Source organism: Bombina bombina, chromosome 3 (genome assembly GCF_027579735.1).
Source record: "Bombina bombina isolate aBomBom1 chromosome 3, aBomBom1.pri, whole genome shotgun sequence".
Classification (NCBI taxonomy): Eukaryota; Metazoa; Chordata; class Amphibia; order Anura; family Bombinatoridae; genus Bombina; species Bombina bombina.
Window position 1 is genome coordinate 45106368 of NC_069501.1, and position 18041 is coordinate 45124408.

The window sequence follows — 18041 nt, forward strand, 5'->3', positions numbered from 1 at the left end:
CTCAGCTGCCCTTTCCCAGATAAACTTCCCAAGAGGCACCTCGCCTGTCCCTAGCTCCGCTTGTCTTGTACCCTGCGTGAGGAGCATCTGTACAATGAGGCACACTCACAAACGACGACTGTGCTGTTGTAATAATACTGGATGATGTGGTGGAGTAGTTGAGTTCACGCCCTTCAGAGGCTGGGCGGGCGTAACTCTGTTTTCCAATTAGCTGACTGACTACCAATCCTGTATGCACACTGCTGACTGACTGCTCCGCGCCTACCGCTATATATACCCCGTCCGGCCAGCTCATAGTCACACTGCTCCTATCAGCCCAGCACAATGTCTTTGCCTGCAATGGGAGGATACAGCGAAGTCAAGGATGCTACCCCAAATGAGCAGCATTTAGTTGACTTGGTAAGTACTCTGGGATTCGGGCCCCTTTGGGGTTAGCACCTTCAGTATTATATGTGCCAGATCATAGCAAGAGGTGAAGAGGACATTTACTGAAGAGTGATTAAGTTACACCGTGCCTACTTACAGGGAAGGATTTTGTCCCACTGTTAGGGTAAGTCTGTTGCTTTCCCTGCACCCAAGGAGAGCCCACAGTCTATACTTAGTACTGTTGTGCACAGTGTTGTCATAATGCTCTTCCTGTGCAGTTTTGATAAGTCTTTAAAAGTGTAACTAAAGCTATTTATGTTTAAATAATTTTACCATATATATTGTAAAAACAAGCTAAAGTGTTGTAGGGAGAATCACAATTCTTGTTTATGGTGTGACATTTTAACATGTTAAAACATTAAATCAGATTGACTTTCTACATTATTTTCTTGCACATACAATAATCCACTATACACATTGGTATGGAGTATATTGCATGGCTGTGAACTATACTGCTCAGTAAGTGTCCCCAGGGACAAATAGGGGGGGGGGTGATATTTTTGGGGTTCTCAGACTTTCCCTGGACGCCAGGGAAAGGCATTATTTATTACGTAGGATAGCCTTCTGTTTATCCCATGCATTAATTAGTATGCAGGATAGACTTATGTTTATCCTGGTAATGAATTAGTATGTAGGAAAGCCTTATGATTATCCCAGGCATTAATTAGTATGTAGGATAGCTGTATGCTTATCCCAGGCATTAGTTACGACATAAGATAGCCTTATTCTTATTCCAGGCATTAGTTAGTATGTAGGATAGCCTTATGCTTATCCCAGGCATTAATTAGTATGTAGGATAGCCTTATGATTATCCCAGGCATTAATTAGTAGGTAGGATAGCCTTATGATTATCCCAGGCATTAATTAGTAGGTAGGATAGCCTTATGATTATCCCAGGCATTAATTAGTAGGTAGGATAGCCTTATGCTTATCCCAAGCATTAATTAGTATGTAGGATAGCTGTATGCTTATCCCAGGCATTAGTTAGTACATAAGATAACCTTATGCTTAACCCAGGCATTAATTAGTATGTAAGATAGCCTTATGCTTATCCCAGGCATTGATAAATATGTAGGATAGCCTTAAGTTTATCCCAGGCATTAATTAGTATGTAGGATAGGCTTATGCTTATCCCAGGCATTAATTAGTATGTAGGATAGCCTTATGCGTATCCCAGGCATTGATTAGTATGTAGGATAGCCTTATGCGTATCCCAGGCATTGGTTAGTATGTAGGATAGCCTTATGTTTATCCCAGGCATTAATTAGTATGTAGGATAGCCTTATGTTTATCCCAGGCATTAATTAGTATGTAGGATAGCCTTATGTTTATTGCAGGCATTAATTAGTAGGTAGGATAGCCTTATGCTTATCCCAGGCATTAGTTAGTATGTAGGATAGCCTTATGCCTTTCCCAGGCATTAGTATGTAGGATAGCCTTATGCTTATCCCAGACATTAATTAGTATGTAGGATAGCTTTATGCTTATCTCAGGCATTCATTAGTATGTAGGATTGCCTTATGTTTATCCCAGGCATTAATTAGTACGTAGGATAGCCTTAGGCTTATCCCAGGAATTAATTAGTATGTAGAATAGCCTTATGCTTATCCCAGGCATTAATTAGTACGTAGGATAGCCTTAGGCTTATCCCAGGAATTAATTAGTATGTAGGATAGCCTTATGCTTATCCCAGGCATTAATTAGTATGTAGGATAGCCTTATGATTATCCCAGGCATTAGTTAGTACATAGGATAGCCTTATGCTTATCCCAGGCATTAGTTAGTATGTAGGAAAGCCTTATGTTTATCCCAGGCATTAGTTAGTATGTACGATAGACTATGTTTATCCCAATAATTAATTAGTATGTAGGATAGCCTTATGATTATCCCAAACATTAATTAGTATGTAGGATAGCTGTATGCTTATCCCAGGCATTAGTTAGTATGTAGGATAGCCTTATGTTTATCCCAGGCATTAATTAGTATGTATGATAGACTATATATATATCCCAATCATTAATTAGTATGTAGGATAGCTGTATGCTTATCCCAGGCATTAGTTAGTACATAAGATAGCCTTATGCTCATCCCAGGCATTAATTAGTAAGTAGGATAGCCTTATGTTTATCCCAGTCTTTAAAGAGTAAATAGGCTCTACACTATTAACCCCTAACTCACTGCATAGCCCACCACAAAGTCCGCACTACACTATGAACCACTAAACCCCCACAACCCCACATCGCAAAGTAACCCACTACACTATTAACCCCTAAATTGCCACAACCCCCATCGCAAAGTAACCCACTACACTATTAACCCCTAAACCACCACAACCCCCATTGCAAAGTAACCCACTAACATATAAACCCCCTAACCTAACACCCCCTAAGCTACCCCAAATTTTGAGCCTTAAATGTGATTGTTTTCGAGCAAGTGTAAATTACTGCAAATTTGTGCAAAAGAATTTGCGGTAATTTAAACAGCGCGCCGCTTGTAAAATGGATTTGAGCACTTCCATCTCTCGATTGCATTTATCACTAACAATGGCGATCCACTTGTAATCTGACCCTAAATTGCTATTTTAACCATTTTACCAGATTTATACATCATAACTCTTTCATCCCTCAGCTGTACACTGAAATACTTGTAAAGTGTCTTAATCCCCAGGTGAGAATCAGATGTAAAGTTTCATTGGTGTTTGCATGCTGGTGTCTACTCTTACCTCAGTTTGGGTGGGGATGAGAGAGAGATAATAAGCGATAGTGTCATGTAAACTAAGCTTAAACAGGTGCCGCTCATTAGTGACTTTTGGGGGGAAATTAAGTGCTCTTTAACTTTACGTCACTGATTTTTAAATATGCACCGCTGCCACACTACAGAATCGCTTTGAAGCTGTCTTTAGAAGGGCGTCTTGTCATAGCCTCTTCCTGCCGCTCTAAGCCAGGCATGATTGGATGCCTGTAACAGACTGACAACACAGCAGCACCTGGTGGGCCGACTATATAAAGTGAAAATCAATTACAATCTCATGATCCATAGCAGAGAGCTGTGTTGTGAAGATACGGACGGTGAGCTGCAAATAGGGGTTAATTTTTCTAGCCCAATATTATTGTTTTAGTATCGTTAACAAGTAGGTTTTCACATAGAGAAACTATGTCCAACTCCACTATCTATTTTGCCCCGCCTGCGGGGTTCAAGGGGGGCGAAGGTTTACTTGGGGTGGATGCCAGAGGATCGGGATGTGACCCCCAGACAGAGGCAAAAAAAAGATAGTAAAAATGTAAGAGTCACCGGAAGTGACGTAATCTTGGAGTTTTCAACAGAACACCGGTATTTTCCTTTGAAGTGTCTATGATTACTGAGCTGAGGTAGTTGATCTATGGCAACAAATTCATAAGAGTGGCAAGGTTATCCTAATTCATTGAATGCCTTCTTTATAACAGAATGCAAGGTTTGCTATTTTGATAGCATGATGATGATGATGACTGCATTTATAAAATCCTGCTTGATGGCATTTATTTTGATGGCCATTATATATGAATATAGATAAACACTGTTGTTTTACTTGTGAAATGATTTAACTCTTCTATTACTGGACTGCCTCCATTCCTCTGCTATTCTACTGCTGCTGTTGATGTTTACACTGATTTGAAATGACTAATTTGGTCCTTTATTATTTAGCAATAGGGATAGCCCATCTAGTTCTGTAATACTTGTTTTATGTATAGAAAGATTATGTGCTGGGGTTTTGCTAGGTTTAGTACCCAGATAAATACTTTATATTGAATTAATAAATAAATAGTTCCAGAACTCCAAAACTCCAATTAGTGATTATCAAGTTGTTTTTTTAAGTGTTACTGCATTATTCGCTCTGCTTCTTGATTTGCTTTACGCAATATATATATACTGTATATATATATATATATAAATAGTGATGCCGCAAACCTAAAAATTTAAGTTCGCGAACGCAAACTTCCGCAAATGTTTGCGAACGGGCGAACCGCCATAGACTTCAATAGGCAGGCGAATTTTAAAACCCGTGGTTGTATGTGGTATAGAGACGCAGGTATTCTCTTATTCGATGTTCCAGAATTGCCTGAGAATGAAAGGACTTTATTTCTATGTGTGTAGATCAACACCACATAATTGATGCAGTATACTTACTCTGAAAAAGTTCAGAGTCCGGCTCCCTCTTGAAAGTTAATCTGTGTGATATGTTGAGAATAAGAATTTCTCAAATCCAGTGTAGCTGTGAATACAGAAAACGTACTCAAAATATGGTGTGATACTGGTATACAATGTGCAGTATACTTACTCTGATAAAATCGGAATCCGGCTCCTTATGCAGCGCACCCGCTGATGTGGTAGAAAGAATCCAAAGGACAGCAAGCAAAAGTTTGTATATAAAATACAAATTTATTTTAAAACATGTCACTATGGACAAAAGGATAAAAGCTCAAATAAAAAGCTTTTGCCCTGGCAGGCCCTGAAACGCACACGTGTGAAGGAAACTGACTGCTATTATTTCACAGTCAAATTTCTAGTTTTTTTTTAACCCCTTAATGACCGAGGACGTACGCCATACATCCTCCGAAAAAATACAGTTAACGCCTGAGGACATATGGCGTACGTCCTCGATTTGGAAAGCAGCTGGAAGCGGTCCTGATCGCTTCCAGCTGCTTTCCGGTTATTGCAGGATGCCTCGATATCGAGGCATCCTGCAATAACAAATTTTACCCCTCCGGTGCAGAGAGAGCCACTCTGTGGCCCTCTCTGCACCGGGCATCAGTGGCCGCATTCGTTGGTGGGTGGGAGCTGAAGTGGGAGGCGGGTGGGCGGCCATCGATGCGGTCCTTGTCAGAGAGGGGGGCGGAATCGCCGGGGGCGCACGCGCGTGCACGGGAGGAGGCGGGCACGTGCACGGGGAGGGAGCTGGTGGCAAAAAATGTTTTTATAAGTGGGAGAAAGGGGTGCAAAATATTTAGTACTTGGAAATCTAAGTGATCTGGGAGCGGGTGGGGGATTGGTCTTGGGGGGGGGGGAAGCTACACTACAGAAAAATGAAATAAAAATAAAAAAAACCCATTTTATTTGCAAACTGGGTACTGGCAGACAGCTGCCAGTACCCAATATGGCCCCCAATAAGGCAGAGGTGGAGGGTTAGGAAGCTGTTTTGGGGGGAATCAGGGAGGTTGGGGGCTAAGGGGGGGATCCTACACAACAGCATATGTAAATATGCTAAAAAATATATATATTAAAAAAAAAGATACCTTTTATTTTAGTACTGGCAGACTTTCTGCCAGTACTTAAGATGGCGGGGACAATTGTGGGGTGGGGGAGGGAAGAGAGCTCTTTGGGAGGGATCAGGGGGTCTGATGTGTCCGGTGGGAAGCTGATCTCTACACTAAAGCTAAAATTAACCCTGCAAGCTCCCTACAAGCTACCTAATTAACCCCTTAACTGCTGGGCATAATTCATGTGTTGTGCGCAGTTGCATTTAGTGGCCTTCTAACTACCAAAAGGCAACGCCAAAGCCATATATGTCTGCTATTTCTGAACAAAGGGGATCCCAGAGAAGCATTTACAACCATTTGTGCCATAATTGCACAAGCTGTTTGTAAATAATTTCAGTGAGAAACCTAAAGTTTGTGAAAAAGTTGACTATTTTTTTTAATTTGATCGCATTTGGAGGTAAAATGGTGGCATGAAATATACCAAAATGGGCCTAGATCAATACTTGGGGTTGTCTACTACACTATACTAAAGCTAAAATTAACCCTACAAGCTCCCTAATTAACCCCTGCACTGCTGAGCATAATACACGTGTGGTGCGCAGCGGCATTTAGCGGCCTTCTAATTACCAAAAAGCAATGCCAAAGCCATATATATCTACTATTTCTGAAAAAAGGGGATCCCAGAGAAGCATTTACAACCATTTGTGCCATAATTGCACAAAATGTTTGTAAATGATTTCAGTGAGAAACCTAAAATTTGGAAAAATGTAACGTTTTTTTTTTATTTGATCGCATTTGGCGGTGAAATGGTGGCATGAAATATACCAAGATGGGCCTAGATCAATACTTTGGGTTGTCCACTACACTAAAGCTAAAATTACCCCAAAAAGCTCCCTACATGCTCCCTAATTAACCCCTTCACTGCTGGACATAATACACGTGTGGTGCGCAGTGGCATTTAGCGGCCTTCTAATTATCAAAAAGCAACGTCAAAGCCATATATGTCTGCTATTTCTGAACAAAGGGGATCCCAGAGAAAAATTTACAACCATTTATGCCATAATTGCACAAGCTATTTGTAAATAATTTCAGTGAGAAACCTAAAGTTTGTGAAAAAAATTGTGAAAAAGTGAACAATTTTTTTTATTTGATCGCATTTGGTGGTGAAATGGTGGCATGAAATATACCAAAATGGGCCTAGATCAATACTTTGGGATATCTTCTAAAAAAAATATATACATGTCAATGGCTATTCAGGGATTCCTGACAGATATCAGTGTTCGAATGTAACTAGCGCTAATTTTGAAAAAAAATGGTTTGGAAATAGCAAAGTGCTACTTGTATTTATGGCCCTATAACTTGCAAAAAAAGCAAAGAACATGTAAACATTGGGTATTTCTAAACTCAGGACAAAATTTAGAAACTATTTAGCATGGGTGTTTTTTGGTGGTTGTAGATGAGTAACAGATTTTGGGGGTCAAAGTTAGAAAAAGTGTGTTTTTTTTCCATTGTTTCCTCATATTTTATAATTTTTTTTATAGTAAGTTATAGGATATGATGAAAATAATGGTATCTTTAGAAAGTCCATTTAATGGCGAGAAAAACAGTATATAATATGTGTGGGTACAGTAAACGAGTAAGAGGAAAATTACAGCTTAACACAAACACCGCAGAAATGTAAAAATAGCCCTGGTCCCAAAGGCACAGAAAATGGAAAAGTGCTGTGGTCATTAAGGGGTTATTGTACACTACTGTTACACCAGATATGAGTTGCACTGGGGTGACACTGTGCCCTGGCAGGCCCTGAAACGCACATGTGTGAAGGAAACTGACTGCTATTATTTCACAGTCAAAAAAGTGTTGTTTTTTTTAAATGTACACTACTGTTACACCAGATATGAGTGGTGGCACTGGGCAAGTGGGCACAGTATACGCTGTGAGCCTTAAACACACATGCTGGCAGGCAGGCAACTGCAATTAGATTACACAGTGAAAAAAAAAAAAAGCAGACTGATGTTCTAGCCCTAAAAAGGGCTTTTTGGGGTGCTGTCCTTACAGCAGAGATCAGATGAGTCCTTCAGGACTGTAGTGGACACTGAATACACTAGCCTAGCTATTGATTTCCCTATTAAATCAGCAGCATCTACACTGTCCCTCCTCTCACTAAGAATGCAGCTTCCGAATGAATCTAAAATGGATGCTGTCCAGGAGGTGGGAGGGTCTGCTGCTGATTGGCTGGAATGTGTCTGCTGACTGTGAGGTACAGGGTCAAAGTTTACTCAATGATGACGAATAGGGGGCGGACCGAACATCGCATATGTTCACCGTTCGCGGCGAACGCGAACATGCTATGTTCGCCGGGAACTATTCGCTGGCGAACTATTCAAGACATCACTATATATAAATAATGTGCCCCATCTCCAGAAAATAAAAGTATATTAGGTACTGGTCTCTTAAAGAGGTAGGGGCCAATTTTGGAAACTTGCTGGGAGTCTTTAATCAGCCCACCATATCTCTTTATTTTCTATAAAATTATACATTATATTATTTATGGTACCCTCTGCTTTCAATAGTATATAAAACTGTATAGGTGTGCAAAATGGTTTGCCATAAATTACTCCTACCAAAAAGACATTCCATTCAGTAAGGCATCTTTGCCTGGAACTCTGAAAAATGTTGCACTGTCTCTGGGTTGAATAATGATGGGTATCATGTGCAGGGACAGTAGGACTGACACCTTTTGCCCAGCTGATTCCTGGACACTTTGCAAATGGGTGTGGGTGTGGTTAGGGGACGTGGCGTCACACGGCCTCAATAAAATAAATGTTACCCTTTTTGGTCTGCCATTAAAGGATTGAGAGTTATGATGATTTAATTTAATACACACATAACAAAATAGATAGATACACATAGATGATATAGTCAGAAATATACAGATTGGTAAACAGACTGACAGAAAGTTAGATACATAAACAGATAGACAGAGACTTTTATATACTATATATATATATATATATATATATATATATATATATATATATATATATATATATATACAGTGTGTATATATATATATATATATATATATATACAGGGCCGGCCTTTGGGCAAGGCGGATCTGGTGACCACCTCGGTCTCTGCGGTTAGGGGGCCCCCGCCACGCTGCAAACTGTGGTTTTTTTTTTTTTTCTAAAATGTAAAAAAAAATAAAAAAAATTTGCACTGACTTTTTTTTTTTTTAAATCAATTCTCTTTTTTTAAATCAATTTTTTGCCCCGGAAGTTTGGCAATTGGCGGCAGACACACTGACAGGAGGAGGCAGCCAGTTACTAACAGCACAGGAGGAAGTATAGTTTCCTTTTCCTGAGACTTGACTCTCAGTCAGTGTGAGGGGGCGGGTTGCTTGCTTGGCCGGCAGCTGCAGAGTCACTGTCATTCTGGAGTCTGGACCAGAGCAGGGCAGGCAGGGGCCAGGTATGTGACAGCACAGGGTTATGCAGACTGTGCGAGATAGGGCATCAGTGGGTTCAGGTGGTGTGTACTGTACTGGGCATCATATGTGAGGGTAATAGGAGGTGCATATAGTGTGCGAGGTATCATGTAGGGGCAAGAGTCTGGGGCAGGTAGTACCAGCGGGATGGTGATGTCTGCCCGGGCATGTACCATGTGGTGTCATGTTGGGCAGGTGGCATCAGGGGGCACATACACAGTGATAGGGGGCAGCACTGGCATGGTGTTATAGGACTTGAGTGACATGCATGTTCATTCTAAGATATGACTACTTTTCAAGATGCAGAGCAAAGAGTGGAAAAATGTATACATTTATACAAACTATGTTAAAACCAATTGCTGAAATTATATTTACAATTGCACACTATATTCCTGTTGCTGCCAGACTGTTACACATTTCAGTGAAAAAAATCCATTGATCTACATTACATATATTAACACAATCAAAAATGCATGTGCTATTTTATTGCACAAAATCTTCCATTTAATTCCATGTGATAAAAAGTATTTACAATCCAGTACACGAGTCAAGTTACACAGTGATATCTAGAAGAAATGTTTGGCCCTAACTGTTATTCCTGTGCTCGCTAATGCGTTAGCCTTCCATATAAATGTGGAAATGGAGATAATAAATTAATATGTTTAGTTAGACTAAATATAAAAAACATGAAGTGTTGGATAATTATGCAAGGTTTCATCTGAATTGATCATAATTGCATATGGAAACTGAATGACACACACATGTTTTCTGCTTGAGTTAGAAAAGCTCACACAGAAAGTATAGGATCCCTGTATGTGGCATACCTGCAAAGGAAGACATGGCAGCTCCAGCATTCAGACTATGCACAGCAGTCTGCAGTCATGAAGCTCTGAATGTGTGAACAGACCATACCCCAATGAAGGCATTAGTGAGCCTTGATGCAAGCACAGCCATATACAGTAGTAAGAAAATTGAAATGCAACTTGAGTATGTAAAACCTGCTTAGTGCTGGAATCATATAGAGCTGGTGGCTGTTTGTAGATGGATAAGCTAGTGTTGCTATCAGTAAGGTCATGAGATTTCAGTGGGTATCATGTGGGGGCAGGTGGAGGCAAGTTATTGTGAGAGACGTGAATGGGTGGGTATTAGAAGTGGCATATAGTGCAGAAGTCATAGTACTGGTATCTAGAATGGCATACCGGTGTATCAAGAGGGGTATATAACATTAGAGAATTAATAGGCTGTATGGGTTTAGGGTGTCATGAAGAGTAAACAATATTAGGAGATGTGCATAACAAAAACTTACATTAAGCTGGGCAATATGTGGGTTGAGTTACTTGAGAAGGGGCACGCTGCCCTGTGTATGTGGCTGCATCCCTAGGTATCTAGTAGTGTAGGTATATATTGTCATGGGAGGGGTATAGTAAGCTAGTGGTGACAGGACAGTATATGCACTGTGCATAGTGATGCTGTGAGCATTTAGTTATGTAAACAACATTGCTGTTTGTATAGTAACTTGCACACTATTTAATAATGACACTGGTGTGTACTGCAGAACTGATGGGTGCACACTGTCACACTGTCACATTGTTAGTCTGTCAACTCAGTCAGAGGAGAGAGCTTTTTTGGTCCCAGCGGTCCGGTCCGGAGTCTGGCAGTACTCTTTAAAGGCATTCCCTAGAGCAAGGGATCTGGATCATCTGTCTGATATGGAGTGTTTTCTTAAGGTGATTTAAAAGAAATACATTAACCAATGTTTAATTCACCAATAATTTTAGAAGTCCCTTAAACAACTGGTCAGTGTTAGGGACAGATACAGATATTTATTTCAGAGCTAGAAAAATTTGTATCAATTTAGTGGCACACAAGAAGCTTTAGGAGCCTGTTAGAAGAGAAGTTAATCTAAAAAATGAAATATAAATATGAGCCATGGTAACGTTTATATCTCTAATTCTACTTGTCTATTTGTAGAACCTAACTGTTTCATTAGGTTACAATACTCCCAAAAAAAAACAACTCTGTTTAAACTTTGGTGAGCATCACACTGGAGAGAGTATTGCAATATGTGCAGCAGATAGTGACATAGCAGTGCTAAATACATGTGGTGAGCATCACACTGGAGAGAGTATTGTAATATGTGCAGTAGATAGTGACATAGCAGTGCTAAATACATGTGGTGAGCATCACATTGGAGAGAGTATTGTAAAATGTGCAGCAGATAGTGACATAGTAGTGCTAAATACATGTGGTGAGCATCACACTGGAGAGAGTATTGTAATATGTGCAGTAGATAGTGACATAGCAGTGCTAAATACATGTGGTGAGCATCACATTGGAGAGAGTATTGTAAAATGTGCAGCAGATAGTGACATAGCAGTGCTAAATACATGTGGTGAGCATCACACTGGAGAGAGTATTGTAATATGTGCAGCAGATAGTGACATAGCAGTGCTAAATACATGTGGTGAGCATCACAATGGAGAGAGTATTGTAATATGTGCAGCAGATAGTGACATAGCAGTGCTAAATACATGTGGTGAGCATCACACTGGAGAGAGTATTGTAATGTGTGCAGTAGATAGTGACATAGCAGTGCTAAATACATGTGGTGAGCATCACACTGGAGAGAGTATTGTACATTGTGCAGCAGATAGTGACACAGCAGTGCTAAATACAAGTGGTGAGCAGCAGATTGAATGAGAGAACAGCACCTCCTATTTAATCTGAGAAAACAAAGCACTTAGATGATTTTTAAAACGTCAGAGTGATTTACATAATTTATTAAACTCTGCGTACAGCTTTGATGTTTGTTATAACACATCTGCAGTACACAAACACACATATATATGTATATATATATATATATATGTATGTATATATGTGTCTGTGTATGTGCGTGTGTGTATATGTATATGTGTGTATATATGTGTCTGTGTATGTATGTGTGTGTGTGTGTGTGTATATGTATGTATATATGTGTCTGTCTATGTGTGTGTGTGTGTGTGTGTGTGTATATGTATATGTGTATATATATATATATATATGTAGTGTGTATATAGACATACACATATGCAAAATTAGAAGGTGGATAATACAAGTATGCACTCTGTGATGTCATCTTGGCAATATCATCTTCAAGTAAATTTGTATAAGGTAATTTGGGGAGACAAGCTAAGAGGAGCACAAAGACTAAGGTTATAGTATATGTGTTTAAAGAGTTTCTGATGCTAATGAAGATTTTTTTTTTCTCCTGTATTTCTTGTGATACATTTGTGGCATGGACCATTAATTTGTGGTATGGCAAGTGCTTTAATTTCTGTGACATCCAAAAATAATACATCCCACTGTTGTGATAAATTAAATTTACTTTTATATACTTATCAATCTCAATTTGACAATTAGACCTTGACTAAAATGTGTCACCACGAAAATGCATTGTGTGTATGTGAGACAGAGTGAGAGTGCGTGTGGGGGGGCTGTCTGTGTGTGGGGGGGCTGTGTGTGTGGGGGGGGGGGCTGTGTGTGTGTGGTGGGGGGCTGTGTGTGTGTGTTTGGGGGCTGTGTGTGTGTGGGGAGGCTGTGTGTGTGTGGGGGGTCTGTCTGTGTTTGTGGTGGCTGTCTGTCTGTGTGGCGGCTGTCTGTCTGTGTGTGGCGGCTGTCTGTCTGTGTGTGTGTGTGTGTGGGGGGGGGGGCTGTCTGTCTGTGTGTGGGGGGGCTGTCTGTGTGTGTGTGTGGGGGCTGTCTGTATGTGTGGGGGCTGTTTGTCTGTGTGTGTGTGTGTGGGCTGTCTGTGTGTGGGGGGCTGTCTGTCTGTGTGTGTGTGTGGGGGTCTGTGTGTGTGGGGGGGCTGTCTGTGTGTGTGTGGGGGGCTGTCTGTGTGTGTGTGGGGGGGGGCTGTCTGTGTGTGTGTGTGTGGGGGGGCTGTCTGTGTGTGGGGGGCGCTATCTGTGTGTGTGTGTGTGTGTGTGGATGTATGTGTATATGGATGTATGTGTATATAAGTATCTCTGTGTGTGTATTATATCTGTGCACTGTGTTTGTGTGGTACAGTGCATTGCCCCATTTCTTTTAAGTATTTTTTTGTTCTGGGTAGAGGCCCCGCGCGGTCATTCTGCCTAGGGACCTGCACTTGCTGAGGCGGCCCTGGCATCTCTGTAATGTTCTTGTTATCATAAATAGATAAATTAAATTTACTTTTATATACTTAGCAATCTCAATTTGACAATTAGACCTTGAATAAAATGTGTCCACCACGAAAATGCATTGTGTGTATGTGAGACAGAGTGAGAGTGTAGATGACCAAGTGAATTCTAGGGTGACGTATCTGTGGCTCAGATGTACAAGATGTATCAGGAACAGGCTGCACTCTCCTCACAGCAAAGTGTCATGGAGTCTAGAAAAGTGAAGAAAAAGGAGAGGCGCTTGTGTGTACCAGTATAGAACAGGTTAATCAACCTAAAGTCCCCAATACAGGGTACTCACATTTTTGTTTAGCACTCAGACAGTGCTATCAGGCGCAGGGTGGGTATATAGCAGCAACCCAGCTTACTGGGACCCCCACGGCAAGGGCAGGAACACTGGATCAGAAGAGCTGGAACACTGGATCTCTGGAGCCCCAAGAGCTAGGGATAAGGGATAGTCCACAGCTGACAGCTCCCAATGGGAGTGATTGGTAAGTGGTGAATTGCAGGCAATTAGTAGAAAGTTCCAGTATATATAAAAAAGATTTATTCAAAATCATACACAAATAAAAACAGGAACCTGTTTCTGTTTCTGGTTCCTGTTTTTATTTGTATATGATTTTTTTTTGATACTGTTGTATTCCTCAATGTATATGGAATAGAATCCAACAAATGTCCAATCTGTTGTTATGAGTAAAAATAAAAATAATTTCTCGAGCAAAATTGAACCAGTTGAGCATACTAATCTATCTCTCAATTTACTTTCTTAAAGTAATATTTAGACTTAAAGGGACATTATACACTCATTTTTTCTTTGCATAAATGTTTTGTAGATGATCTATTTATATAGCCCATAAAGTTTTTAAAAAAAATAAATGTATAGTTTTGCTTATTTTTAAATAACATTGCTCTGATTTTCAGACTCCTAACCAAGCCCCAAAGTTTTATGTGAATACTGTCAGCTACCTTCTCCGGCTTGCTCCTCTTTGTGTAAAGGGTCTTTTCATATGCAAAAGAAGGGGGAGGGGGGGGGGGGAGTGTCTTATTTGCCACTTGCAGTGGGCTTTCCAGCTACCTTTTCAACAGAGCCAAACTGACAGCTTCTAAGTAAGTTTTTAAACTGTTTTATACTGGATTTTTATATCAGTATCTGTGCATCTTATTCTTTATAGTAGTGTCTATTACATGCAGTTATATAAAAATGAGTGTATACTGTCCCTTTAACTCCAATTTTCAAGCAAACACTGGGAAATTCGTATTACTCAGCAAGCCAGGCCTTCATCTCCAACACAGTGTTAATTTCTCCACTATATTTGTGTAACCAATACCCAATAGGTATCGGAACGAATGCAACTTTGAGTTTCTTTGTGGTTTTAATAAATACACACATACATATCCAATATTTTTATTGAACATATAATAAAAGTTAAGTTTTATTTCTCCTGTTAAGTGTAGTCAGTCCACGGGTCATCCATTACTTATGGGATATTAACTCCTCCCTAACAGGAAGTGCAAGAGGATCACCCAAGCAGAGCTGCTATATAGCTTCTCCCCTCTACGTCATACCCAGTCATTCTCTTGCACCTAACTAATCGATAGGATGTGTGAGAGGACAGTGGTTATTAAAACTTAGTTTTTATTTCTTCAATCAAAAGTTTGTTATTTTAAACGGCACCGGAGTGTGTTGTTTTTTCTCAGGCAGCATTAGAAGAAGAATCTGCCTGAGTTTGTGTATGATCTTAGCGGACGTAACTAAGATCCATTTGCTGTTCTCGGCCATTCTGAGGAGCGAGGTAACTTCAGAACAGGGGACAGCGGGCAGGGTTCACCTGCAAAGAGGTATGTTGCAGTATATTATTTTCTAAGGAATGGAATTGACTGAGAAAATACTGCTAATACCGTTAAAATGTAAGTACAGCCTTAAATGCAGTAGTAGCAACTGGTATCAGGCTGTTATGTATGTATGTTGGCACTGAGGTATTTCTGGGGAATGGCACTTCACTAAGAAAATACTGTATACATATAACTTATAGCCTTTCTGCAGTGAGAGCGACTAGCAACAGGCTTTTAATATCATTTCATATATTATATTAAAACGTTTACTGGCAGGTTAATCGTTTTTTTCTCTGAGGTACTTGGTGAAAAATTTTATGGGCATTATTTTCCACTTGGCTGTCGTTTATTTTAAATAAAGTCAGTTTATTGAGCTTCCCCACTGTTGTATTATGAGTGGGAGGGGCCTATTTTGGCGCTTTTCTACGCAGTAGAAATTCAGTCACAAGTCTCCATTATTCTCCCTGCATGATCCAGGACGTCTCTACAGAGCTCAGGGGTCTCCAAAACTAGTTTTGAGGGAGGTAATCACTCACAGCAGACCTGTGAGACTGTGTTTTGACTGTGATAAAACGTTTATATTTTATTGTTATACGTTTTTCTGGTATTAAGGGGTTAATCATCCATTTGCTAGTGGGTGCATTCCTTTGCTAAATCAATGCTTTGACTGTAAAAGATTGTTTTCTATAACTAATCCGGTTATTTGTTATTTCAACTGTTACAGTTTTGTGTGCTTCTTAAAGGCACAGTAACGTTTTTTATATTACTTGAAAATTGTTTGAAAAGTATTTTCCAAGTTGCTAGTCTAATTGCTAGTTTGTTTAAACATGTCTGTCACAGAGGAATCTCTTTGTGCAATATGTTCTAAGACCAATTTGGAGCCCAATATAAATTTGTGTACTTATTGTATTGATGCTACTTTAAATAAAAGCCAATCTGTACATGTCAAGAAAATTTCACCAGACATCAAGGGGAAAGTTATGCCGACTAACTCTTCTCACGTGTCAGTACCTGCATCTCCCGCTCGGGAGGTGCGTGATATTGTGGCGCCAAGTACATCAGGGCGGCCATTACAAATCACTTTACAAGACATGGCTAATGTTATGACTGAAGTTTTATCTAAATTGCCAGAACTTAGAGGTAAACGCGACCACTCTGGGGTGAGAACAGAGTACGCTGATAATGTTAGAGCCATGTCCGATACTGCGTCACAAGTGGCAGAGCATGAAGACGGTGAGCTTCATTCTGTAGATGACGGATCTGATCCAAATAGACTGGATTCAGACATTTTAAATTTAAGCTTGAGAACCTCCGTGTACTATTAGGGGAGGTATTAGCGGCTCTGAATGATTGTAACACGGTTGCAATCCCAGAGAAATTATGTAGGCTGGATAGATACTATGCGGTACCGGCGTGTACTGACGTCTTTCCTATACCTAAGAGGCTTACAGAGATTATTACCAAGGAGTGGGATAGGCCCGGTGTACCCTTTTCCCCCCCTCCTATATTTAGAAAAATGTTTCCAATAGACGCCACCACACGGGACTTATGGCAGACGGTCCCTAAGGTGGAGGGAGCAGTTTCTACTCTGGCTAAGCGTACCACTATCCCGGTAGAGCAGAAAACAAGTAGTGTGGAACAGCACTTTCTATGAAGTGGGTGCTCGTGTAGACCGGTGAACTGCCTATTCACCTATCAGAAGTCACAAAGATGATAATGTCCACAGCACTCCAAATGACAAATTCTTTTATTTCAGGACACAATAAAACAGCAACGTTTTGGGATTAATTTCCCTTAATCATGCATGGGTTAATACTGTGATGTGTAAACTTTTATACCTTGTGTATTGGCGCCAAATGGCAATTTTTCATCACTTAATGCCTCTCTGACACCATCTAGTGGTGACCACATGTATAACTATACAACATTAAAACAGATATATTAAAAACAAAGAAAGAGTTACAAAGTTGTTACACTATTGGTACTGAATAATGCTACATGTATAAAGCATATTATGTATGTACATATTGTATATCTTATTTGAAATTAACCGCTTGTTGAGGGTTTTCTAAATTTATCTCAATTCTACTTTTTTACTTTTTTACAGGTATACAGACATATCCAACTCTTTATTTAACCCCTTAGGGATCATGGTTTCCAATTTATGTATCCACCAAGATTCTCTTTGTTTGAGAACTTTCTCCCTGTCCTGCCCGTTTCTCTGAGTTTTTACATGATCTATGACTTGCCACCTCATCTGGCTAATATTATGCCCTTTTGTAATAAAGTGACTTGACACTGGTGCTTCAGTATTGCCACAACGTATATTAGAGCGATGTTGGCTCATTCTGTCTTTCACCTTGCGAGTGGTCTCGCCAATATAGAACAAAGAACATGGGCATGAATAGAGGCTATCCAAAAAAATTAATTGAAGAAAAGAAAATTGATATTTTTCAAAGAAAACAAGTAATGAGTAACCCTAAAGATAAGGACAATAGAATGGTATTCATTTCTCAATACAGTCCACTCAGCAAAACTTTTGTTATATATGTATTAACATGTAAATGTGGGATCCAATATTTAGGGAGTACTATCAGAAATATTAGAAGGAGATGGGGTGAGCATTATAGGACTATCACAAAAAATTGTAATAAACATAGTGTCTCCAGGCATCATGGAATATGCCAACGGCGGGGGCACTTGCAATTTTTGTATAACCCCTCTGGAAAGTATCCCGTATCTAAAGGGTTCCAATAGATATACATGACTCCGACAAAGAGTGACCTACTGGATTTTCAAATTTGGTAGTCTTTTTCCGGAGGGATTCAATGAAAATATTGACATGTCGGCCTTTTAGCAATAACTTTTTACAGGGAG

The 18041-nt window shown here is 40.0% G+C and overlaps 1 protein-coding gene across 1 annotated transcript in view; it reads left to right on the forward strand.

Moving 5' to 3' along the window:
* The first annotated feature begins 287 nt into the window (after window positions 1–287).
* LOC128651481 (cystatin-B-like) overlaps window positions 288–18041 on the forward strand; it is a 43500-nt gene continuing 25746 nt past the window's right edge. Inside the window, exon 1 of the mRNA XM_053704523.1 lies at window positions 288–399. Coding sequence (XP_053560498.1) covers window positions 325–399 — 75 coding nt within the window. The 5' untranslated portion in view covers window positions 288–324. The remainder of the gene's footprint in view (window positions 400–18041) is intronic.